Here is a 10,805-nt window from a genome sequence, read left to right as displayed (position 1 = left end):
CCTCCATCATCAGAAAAATGCCACAAGAACATGTTAAAAATACCAAAAACACCATTTTTATTGTAATGGGTCTTTAAAAAGACCCTTAATCTGCCTAAATATGTGAAAAACATATCTAATTCAACTTATTTTAATGTAAACAAAAGCATCAGAATTCACTGAAGTGACACACAGTTCCCATTATTCATGAAGACGATTTCTGAGACTTCCTCCTAAAGAGAAATCTGTTTACATGCCTGGACTGGCAGTAAGTGCACCATAGTTACAGCATGGATAAATAGACCCATTTTATTTTGGAGATCATAAATATCTCCCCTTATTTCAACAGTGTAGCAGTGGAGAGATTGGATAAATATTCAACAGGGATGAGAGAGATTTCAGCCTGCCTCCATGAGGCAATAGAGTGTGCCAGCAGTGGCAATATTCTCCCCGCAATATTCTCTGAAATGGCAGCTGACGATGAAGTGTTTTTGGCCTTTGAAAATAGATTCTTGGCCCCATCTTTGTAAAGTCACCCCTGGCCATCTAACTGCATTTGAAGATAGACTTGTCTAACTCTGTAATACCACCCATTACCCCCAGAATTCTTTTTAACGTTTTTTTGGGACAGACCAACCCCTAATTGGCACAGAACAGCTGGAAGGTACATTCATTAAAGGATGTAATGGTCCACTTGTAATAAAATCAGCAACTAAGATATAGTCAGTATTGTAGACATGGAATGTAATTATTATCCTAAAGGAATTAACGACATACCACTTTTAAGTAATTCTATGAAATATTGAAGCAAATGTAGAGTCATATGGGAGATTGGTAAAGATTTTACCATCAGACAGCTTTGTGTGCTCTATGCATTTTAAAAATGCAGCTTTAAGAACCATTTCCGACTAAATAATGTTTGCTTTTTACTGTTTATCAGCTGTATAAATGTTTTAAAGGAAGATTAAAACATAAGGTTCTGGATTACTGTAAAAACATTTAACGTCAAATAAATGAATGTAGTTAAAAACTACATTTATTATATAAAACATTTAGAGATGCTTTGATGTCTTTGTAAAGCTGAATAAGTAAAAAAAAGTCATTTATTTTTAGTTATTGTACTGTGAAATTTCAATTTTTTTTCACTCTAAGGTCAAATAAATACTGCATAAAAGCAGTATCTATACAACTCACAAAAAGCATGAATTGAAAAGTACTGATCCGGGTTGTCTCTAGTTACGTAATGGAAGGAGATTAATGTTAGATGGTGGAGAAATCAAAACACACCATCCAACAGACCTAATGCTACGTTCACGGTACGCATGTGACGTGCTTTCAAGAGCGTGTTTGAGCGTTTAGCATATGGTTTTTATCACTGGATAAGCAGGGGAGGGGTTTTATTCTTTTTCTACAGTTTACATGCGCATGTCCGGAACCTATTGAAAGAGGTTTGGAGCGAAATGTGGAAGTGGTGAAAATCTCGTGAATTTTGCTTCAGGCTTTTTCTTTAACAGCTCTATTCTGATATATAAAAGACCTGGTGTCACATAATTCTGATCGGGTTCAAGCCATAATTATTAAATTCTCCTGCATGGTCAATTTTTAAATGGTTTGCACTTGTGTACTTTAAAAAAGGACCCCATCCATGCATCACCACGAAATCTGAGACCCTGATTGTCCAAAGTTTGACCTGGTTTAACTTTCAACATGTGTTCGTAGAAACTTCTGTAGCAATACGTAGGAATGTGAGAGTTTTGAACACGAGAGGCCGCATTTATGCATGTTTATATAGACTTTTCATTGTAAGTGGTCACTTTAACTCTCATTGCAGAGGACGGTATGATTGTAGCATAAAAGTGACGATAAAACAAACTGCTGAAATGTGAAGCTTTTTATAGGGGGAAAAATAAATCAAAATGTACACAGCAAAAACTGGAGAGTTGAAATTTCGGGGTTAAACAAACCAGAGTTGATTTTCACTCTTGAAGTGTTATTTTAACACATTGTGATTCAAATGGTGTTCAGTGTTGGGGTTATTTATCAGTGTTACCCAAATCAAGCTAATTTAACACTACAGAGAGTTAATGCACCTGGGCTTCTGCCTCAGAAACCCTGTGCAAGAAAGTACAACGGACTGACACTCTTGAAGTGTTATTTTAACTCACTGTGATTCAAATAATGTTCAGTGTTGGAGTTATTTTAGCCAAATCAAGCTCATTGAACACTGTAGAGAGTCAAAGCCCCTGGGCTCCCGCCTCGGAAACCCTGTGGAAGAAAGTGCATCGTGCTGGTAATTTTCCATGAGCTGCAGAAGGTTTCATCAGTGCTGGAAAAAGTTCTTCACAAGTGGTAAGTAACTGTAATTTATGGGGAAGATAATATTAAATGAAAGTTAGTGTATACATGATGTATCTAGGGAAAACTGTATAACTTTTCTACGCTTTTTTGTTGCTGTTAAGCTGCTTTCACACCGGCAGCGGGACGTGGCGTTCATGTTTATGTAAGCGTTACAGGCAGAACAGAAGGTGTAAATGCAGCTTTACCCGAACAGCTAATGCTTCATTTACACAGACGTTGAGTTTCAATATCAACTCAATGTAGAGGATATGCGACGCAATTTGAGCGCAGCACGTTTTCAGCTAAGTTAAAAAAAAGAGAGACGTTGGCGAGGTTTTAAGCAATCTGGGACTCAACGTGTTCAGTGACTCCATGAGCAGGTGAAGTACAAATACAAAATGGCGACTCGATGTCACTATTTTAATCCCGAACGTCCATCCATCCATCCATCTTAACCTGCTTTATATCCCTTTCGGGGCCGCTGGGTTACTGGAGCACGTCCGGATACTGTTGGGCGAAGGTGGGAAAACCCTAGACAGGTCACCAGCTTGTTCCAGGGCCCATGATGGGGATGGAGTGCTCCACGTCCGCCCCCGCCTCGGTAGGCTGGTTGGCGGCAGACAGAGAGCCGCCGCGGCTTTATATTTTCTTATTTCCACCGCGAAAATATCAAAAAAGATCCTCTAGTTTTATTATTATTTTTACCTTTTTGAAATAATCTAATAAATAAGTATGCCTTTCCTGCTTGTAATAGCTGGATGTCACGTTATCTAGATGATTAAATTAAATAGGGGAATATATTTATATTTTAACCTTTAGATGTGTTGCGAAATGCATTTTAAAAGCAAAATGTATAAAAAAAATTTGTATGTTTGTTTTATTTCGAGCCATGGAGAATGATTTAACGCTAGCATTTACGAATAAGTCAATCTTTGTGTCCTTTAGAAAGATATGGGCTGTCACTTTTTGTGGGGGAGGGGGTGTTACTTAAGTATAATTTAATTTTATAAAGCAACCTTGCTTTAATCAATCTCTACACCACATTGTAAATGTAACTAAATTTTATAATCTAACTCTTGTAGGTCTATTGGTGTTGCTCTTCAGCTTCAGAGGTTTTCAGCTGGTAAACCTAAAGTGATTTAGGTAAGTCTTGATAGTCATGTTAGCAGTGTCAGCATGGCCACTCGCTTTTTTCCCCCTCAGATTATTTCTTGTTTTTTATGGAAGGCTCATTCTAACATATACCAGAGTTGGTGATTACATAATTGACTATGCATATTACATGCCTCACATACATTATTCTGGAATCCGCTGAATGTGTATTAAAAGTTTCAGTCCTCTAGTGTATAACATGGTTGATATAGGTTTACTGTGTTCATATGAATTGTTTAAGTTGTATGCTATAAAATGCTTATTTCTGTCATGTTTTCTCTTTTTGGTATGGTTCAGTAAATTGCTGGTTCAGGTTCGCTACCACCAACAGCAGAAATATGTGGTGGATGAAGGTGGATGAAGTTGGAGAGTTTGATTTCATGCAACTGCATGAAAAAGGTTAGTTTTTAAAATTTTGATTGTGTAGGTGATTTTTATCCAAATTAGTTTAATCATTTGTGAAGTGAGAATAGTGCTGGCTTAAAAGGTGCTCTCAGAAATATCTCATCTTTTCCAGTCATCGAGAGGTTTTGCCTGCCACCTGACGCAAAATAGTATACAAAGATGCAACAGGGACAGAAGTTGACTAAGACATTTTCAATGACCTTGTCAGCCAAGGCAGCGTTGTTTTAACAGTTTTCCCAAGTGATGGTGAGAAATGTAAAGGGTCAGTTACATGAAGCAATTCAGTGTCAAATGGTGGAACCTGAATTCTAAAATCAGTCTACAGAAAGAAAAAAAAACAATTTGTAGTATAATGTGGAATCCAACAAGATGCAAAAAAATTGCCACATGTGAACAAAGCTGTCTTTTTTTTTATTTCTGAATTTTATTTTTTCTCCTAGAGTTTACCGATTGCTCCTTGTCCTCTCCATCTGAATGGTCTGACTCAAGCTTCAAGTTCAAGTGCAAGTGCATCAACTATACTTCTAGATGAGATCCCAAGGAAAAAATCAAGAGTTAAAGGAACAATCAATGCAGTTTCTGCAAAAAAGGTTGGAACAAAGCTCATTTATCTTTAATTGTCAACATTTGTTATTTTCCGTTTAATTACAATTTTTGTCTTCTTTAAGTTGATCGAAGCTGTACTTGGAACCAGTTCAGGTGGTGAGGAGGTCCTTGAAGAATATCACACATCACAGACTCTTAAAGATTCTACCAGAAGAAAGCTGGTCAATACAATAGTGGCCCACATGATTGATAAACACAGGTAAATGTGCCCAGTTTTTTTACACTTAAAAAAAGAATAAAAACTGTTTAGCTTACTATAGTAATCCCAATTGAATCTCTTCCCAGACATCTCCCCACCAAAGCTGTTAGAGAAGAATATGCTCTTGGGATAGTGACACTTTTTCCATCCCTGAAAGACCCATACTCCAAGAAAGGCTATGTATATATAATTATAATTGTAATATTTGTTGAGATAGTATTTATGTTTTGTGTTGTTGGGTTCTGGGTAGGGTTGTGCCGATGGACGATATCATCGTCCATCGTGATGGGTGACTGACATCCCGATGGAGAGACCACCATCGTGATGCCACGCCCCCGCCACGTTGCGCGTCGACACCATAAGCCGCGGTTACATGTACAAAATATCTTGATGGGATCAATGGTCGGATTAGAATCCAACCGTGTACATGGGCCCAGAAAAATGTTTTCAGAATATAAAAACGTTCACTAAGGTCACACTTTCCGTCGGAATAAATCATTCGCACATGCGCAGTAGGGTTTGAAAAACGGAAGCATATAAACTCCGCCGAGCGGCTTTTTTTTCTTCAAACTTTATTGTATGTAACAATTCAATACAAAACATTGTTAAACAGCGCCGAGCGGCTATATACATTGACATGTCAGCTCGGTAAAATACGAGATGATCTTCTAAACGTGCTTTTAATAATGTTACGGTTATTATGAAACACCTGTTCGCTCATCATTTGAATTTTAATCCGTGTGGTCAGTGCTTTTTCTGAACGAAGCCAGGATTAGCAGTATGCTAACACGGGCTAACAACATTAGCTTTGGATGGTGCTGCTTGCTGGCTGCACGTAAACATGTAAGAATAACATCAGCCTTTATTTAGTCGGGACACGACTGGAAACACAAATCCGCGTGATTGTTTGAATGTTTTCTAAGGACTGAGCGACATTTCTGCTTTGAAGCTCAAACCGCTGTGTGTGTGCTAACGATCCGAGCTGTGCACAGACACACACTTTTAGACCCGGTTCTGAGTTCGGTTGCTTGTACCCCTAGAGCTGCGGGACGGATCGCAGTCTTAAATCTCCCACACATATCGCTCATGTACCCCCCCCCCCCCTTCCCATCAAACACAAAGCTGTAAGTCCGCACTCCCCCGGAAGTGCGGGAGCGGACTACTTCTCTTCTATTTTGTTTGTTACTTTTTTTTGTTAAAGTCACTTCCCTCAGTTTATACTGGATCATCGCAGATTGGGAAATAAAATGAAAAAAGCAAAAAAACGAATAGCAGTTGTATAAGAACGAAAAATGTAAAAATACCCCCCCCCCCCCCCCCCCCCCCCCCCGACGATGTCATCGTCCATCCCGATGGTTGACAGCAAACATCGTCAACGGCCTATTTAAGGGACATCGCCCAACCCTAGTTCTGGGTGGGCATTTTGATTTCTGATATTCTTAAAAATGACAGACAATGCACAATAAGTGTTAATGTATTTCCATTTCAGGAACACTTCTATGATGCTGCAAGCAGTACAGGATACATTTCTTGGCGTCTTAAGACCATCCAGAGAAAGATTCGACGAGAATGTACCACTTCAAATAGCCTCACTGGCCTTTCTCAAGGACAAGGTAATACATCTGCAAACTGGTTACCTTATGTCAGCTACTGTAGTAGAAGAGAACAAAGAGGGTTTTAGGTTTGCATGCCTTCACCTCTTTCACAAAAGTATTTTGTTTGTCTGACATAAGAAAGCCACTTTCCTCTAACTAGATTGGTTGAACATTTTCTTGGACTGACTTTAATTATATATGTATTTTTTTTTTCATTTACCTATCTGATCAGCAACTAGGACCTGATTTCTATGAAGTGTATGTGTTCCTTTCTTCAGGGGGCCCTAAATTCCAGAGATCTGTTGTAGTTGAAGAGCAGCAGCTGGATGGAGATGCTTGTCAGGAGGCAATGTCTTTGCTCAACCATGCCACAGACACTACACTAATTTTTCGAAAGATGAGAGAGACGTTTCAGCATCGGCAAAAACTCGTCAATGACTCAGACAAAGCGCTTGACATCCTGTCATGCTTCCCAAGATTCCTGGATACCAAAGGATTGGTAAGTATGCAGTGGTATGTTGAGAACTACTTGAAGTGTTGTGCTGAATGTGTTTGTGGTATATTTTCTTTCTCATAGGCGAATCAAGACTTCATTCTCTTGTTTAATGACGAGGTATCCAACCGGCTGCTTCAGAAATGGGACCCGATCTTTAGATGCAACATTATCAAAGAGGCCAAGCAGCTCACTTCAACTCCAGAGCTTCGTCAGCTGTTGCATTCAGCAGAGAGTCCACAAGGCAGTGATGAGACAATGAGTGAGTTTTGCTCTCTTGTGTTTACAATTCAATACTTTATTAACATTTTGTACTTTGTACTGTCATTGTATTATTTATTGCGGCACATATCTTCTACAGACATGCAGAGTTTTAAAAATTTTCAACAGAGTAACTGCTTTTTGCACTTTTAATGATCATTGTTTTAAGTCTTTATTAATTCATTCTTTGTTCCATAGCTCATGACGCAGAGATGGCCTCGCTTTTGTTGCTGTTATACCTTCCACCACCACCTGGGGGGCCAAAGTATCCAAAAATCAGCGCCTCTGATGCAGTTGAAAAAGTTGACTTTCTCAAGGTAATTTTATATTTGTTAATTTTGATCATGTGTAAAACTGGTAAATAGATAAATGAAACAAATTTTAGGCAAGTTTCCTTTAACATAGAATGTTTGTGTTAACTTGTGCAGTGCTATTTCTGACTTGAGTGTCCAATGTCCCTTTTAAACCTCAGTCTTACTGCAGTTTGGAGGAGCATCTTCAGAATCAGCACCACCATCAGCTGTACCTCCTTGCCGTTGGTCGTGAAAAGAGGAACATCGACAGATTCTACATCTCCATTGACAACCATCTCATCCCATGCCAGGCAAACCGCTCCCTTGGGGCATTTGATGAACTTTTTAAAGCTCATTTTGTTTTCAGTGTGTCTTATGATGGTGCACTTCTGAATTTCTACACCTTTTTGCAGACAACAGTTTATAATATTGATATGGGTAAAATGAAGGTGTCACCAAAAGTTTCGAGACATGAGCCAAACTCCTTATCCAGGAGGTGCTTCTCACAACCCAGATTTAAAGTCAAGGCAATTAAAGGCATTTTGATCAAAATGCTCATGTTTTTTGTGCAAGAAAGTTTATCCCAGCAGTTGATTACACATATGAGTTGAACATGGATATTATCCATGACCAAAGTTCAAGTTGTTTTGTTGTCAGCCAAGTTATAGGCTTCAGCTTCAAACTTATGCAGGCTTTAGAAAGCACCTCATCACTGCTTATAGAGGCATTGAACAAATTGTTTTTTCCCACTCCCATCCAAGTCTTTTTGTTATTCTGTCATGTAATATGTTTTATTTAACTGCATGAGAGTGAAATATTAAATATTTTTTAAATTACATCTTTTGGGAAGTATTTCATTTTCGGTTAAATAATTTCAACTGTTGTATCGTATTATAGTATTGGATTAAAAAAACACTTTTGGATAGTTTAAGTGTCTAGCTAAGTTTAGTGAGTTAAGAAGGAACTCTGACTGTTAGTTTAACATATTTATTGAGTTAAACAAGTGACTGACTTGGTGTTAATTTAACATTAATTGAGTTAAATAAGTGACTGACTTGGTGTTAATTTAACATTAATTGAGTTAAAAAAGTGACTGACTCTGTGTTAATTTAACATTAATTAGTTAAATAAGTGACTGACTAGGTGTTAATTTAACATTAATTGAGTTAAACAAGTGACTGACTTGGTGTTAATTTAACATTAATTGAGTTAAAAAAGTGACTGACTTGGTGTTAATTTAACATTAATTGAGTTAAAAAAGTGACTGACTCGGTGTTAAGTTAACATTAATTGAGTTAAATAAGTGACTGACTCGGTGTTAATTTAACATTAATTGAGTTAAACAAGTGACTGACTCGGTGTTAATTTAACATTAATTGAGTTAAATAAGTGACTGACTCGGTGTTAATTTAACATTAATTGAGTTAAATAAGTGACTGACTTGGTGTTAATTTAACACTAATTGAGTTAAACAAGTGACTCTGACTCAGTGTTAATTTAACATATTAATTGAGTTAAACAAGTGACTCTGACTCAGTGTTAATTTAACATATTAATTGAGTTAAACAAGTGACTCTGACTCAGTGTTAATTTAACATATTTATTGAGTTAAACAAGTGACTCTGACTCGGTGTTAAATGATTTAACTATTTTGAAAAGGTTAATTTAACTCCGTAAAGTGTGGAGCTATATAAACCCTGAAAAAGTGTTGAAACTAACTCTGTGGGAGTTGAATCAACACTCCACTTTTTGCTGTGTATAAATGAAAAAGAATAAACTGTTCTGCATCTGTGAACACCAAAGATCCTCTCTGCTCACCTTTTGATCTATTTTCAAAGCATTCCCAGTGGTCTTTTAATTATGATTATACCATGGTCCGGGTGAATCTTCTATTCTGCTGGGTGTGCATTAAAAAGTGATATACCACAGGATAACCACACGATGAAAAAAGAAGTTCCGGTCACCTAGCTTAAATGTTTTGTATCACTGCGCCGGCTTCTTTAAAACAACCTTTTGCTTCATCATTTGGACAAAAACAAGCGGTAAGAGGTGAACTTTCTCTCTGAACTGATGCTTTAATTCAAACCATTGGAAAGATCAGCATATACATTTCGCTTAATATCTCTGAATCTTTACTCCAGCGGAGGTGCGGCGCGATGCGGAGAATTTATTTCGTGGTGCGGCGCGTGCCTTTATTTCTTTTGTGAGTGACCATTCTGCTTCCACGGCGTGCGTTAAAAAGTGATAATGCGTATTTTGTCAGCCGTTAACTCTTACTTATACCATGGTCCGGTTGAATACTCGATTCTGATTGGCTGCTGGGTATGCATTAAAACCTGATAACCGCACAGTGAAAAAAGGAGTTCGGTCAGCTAGCTTAAATGTTTTGTATCACTGCGCCGGCTTCTTTAAAACAACCTTTTGCTTCATCATCTGGACAAAAACAAGTGGTAAGAGGTGAACTTTCTCTCTGAACTGATGCTTTATTCAAGCCATCGGGACGATCAGCATCACGTAACATATAGTCCGCTTTTTGTGAGGAAAGCGATCCAAATCGGGAAAAAAAACAAGAATTAAAGACTAAAACCTGGTAAATATGTTTTGATTTAGTAAGTGACCATGGTATAAGCGGGTAAATGGCCTTCGAAGTGTGCGTTTATTACTTTTTAACGCACTTCGCGGAAGCAACCGTCCTCTGCTTTGCGTCGGACAGTTCAGGCTTCTTAAAAAGTAATAAACGCACACTTCGTCGGCCATTAACCCTTACCTATGCCCTATTTAGCCAAAATCATAGAACCTGTGTTGCTTTCTAGAAGATATTTTTTGCAGTAGCGGTAGGAGTTCATAACAAATTTGACTCTGAGTTGTGGGTGTGATTAATGGTGCGTGGCAACCCCGCCCCATCCCCTCCCCGTTGCTAAGAGCTTGGAGCAGAGTTCGCCCGCCCAGCATATTTTTTCCATAACAAATACGCTATTTTTTGAAACTGCATTTTTTTGTCCACTCCTGATTCACAGAATTTTGAAGAAAGAAATTCTCAGAAATGCAATTTTGACCTTAATTTTCTTTACACATGTCCTCTATCATCAGAAAAATGCCACACACAAAAAAACCAAGAACAATTTGCATCAGTGGATCTCTTAACAGTCAGCAGATAAACAGGACTATTTTTGTTTTAAGAAAGGATGTTTTTTCTTTGTTTGCAACCTTTTATGGTAACACTTTATATTAAGATTCCTTAACAAGCTTTGTTAACACATTAACAAGCAATATAAATGAATTTATAGGGTGTTAGTAAGACATTTATTAGTACAATAAGTCTAATAAGGTTTATTACATTACTTAGTTAACACATTTACAAACATTATTATTAGGATGTTTTCAAGTTTTATTTCAAACTGAAACTTTAAAGCTTAGATCAAACCAGTTGTGTTATTGCTAAGTAAGCTATTATTTAAAATGTCAAATCAGGTTTTTTGTCTCAT

At 37.6% G+C, this 10,805-nt stretch overlaps 1 protein-coding gene across 3 annotated transcripts; it reads left to right on the top strand.

Moving 5' to 3' along the window:
• The first annotated feature begins 2,074 nt into the window (after window positions 1-2,074).
• LOC105357298 lies at window positions 2,075-8,158 on the top strand. 3 transcript variants are annotated; one of them, XM_023949707.1, is made up of 11 exons: window positions 2,075-2,328; window positions 3,399-3,459; window positions 3,766-3,867; window positions 4,314-4,463; window positions 4,542-4,678; window positions 4,765-4,858; window positions 6,168-6,291; window positions 6,552-6,772; window positions 6,851-7,028; window positions 7,226-7,344; window positions 7,500-8,158. In XM_023949707.1, the coding sequence occupies exons 3-11, from the start codon at window positions 3,826-3,828 to the stop codon at window positions 7,929-7,931; spliced, it is 1,497 nt and encodes a 498-aa protein (XP_023805475.1). In that variant the 5' UTR covers window positions 2,075-2,328; window positions 3,399-3,459; window positions 3,766-3,825; the 3' UTR covers window positions 7,932-8,158. The 3 variants fall into 3 exon arrangements, with proteins under 3 accessions (XP_023805475.1, XP_023805474.1, XP_023805476.1); XM_023949706.1 differs by having other exon boundaries at window positions 2,075-2,917; XM_023949708.1 differs by lacking the exons at window positions 2,075-2,328; window positions 3,399-3,459; window positions 3,766-3,867 and adding an exon at window positions 3,922-4,119.
• Window positions 8,159-10,805: the final 2,647 nt, after the last annotated feature.

Source organism: Oryzias latipes, chromosome 19, assembly GCF_002234675.1.
Source record: "Oryzias latipes chromosome 19, ASM223467v1".
NCBI lineage: Eukaryota > Metazoa > Chordata > Actinopteri > Beloniformes > Adrianichthyidae > Oryzias > Oryzias latipes.
Note: the sequence above shows the minus strand (reverse complement) of the source record. Positions and strands in the feature narration are given on the sequence as shown.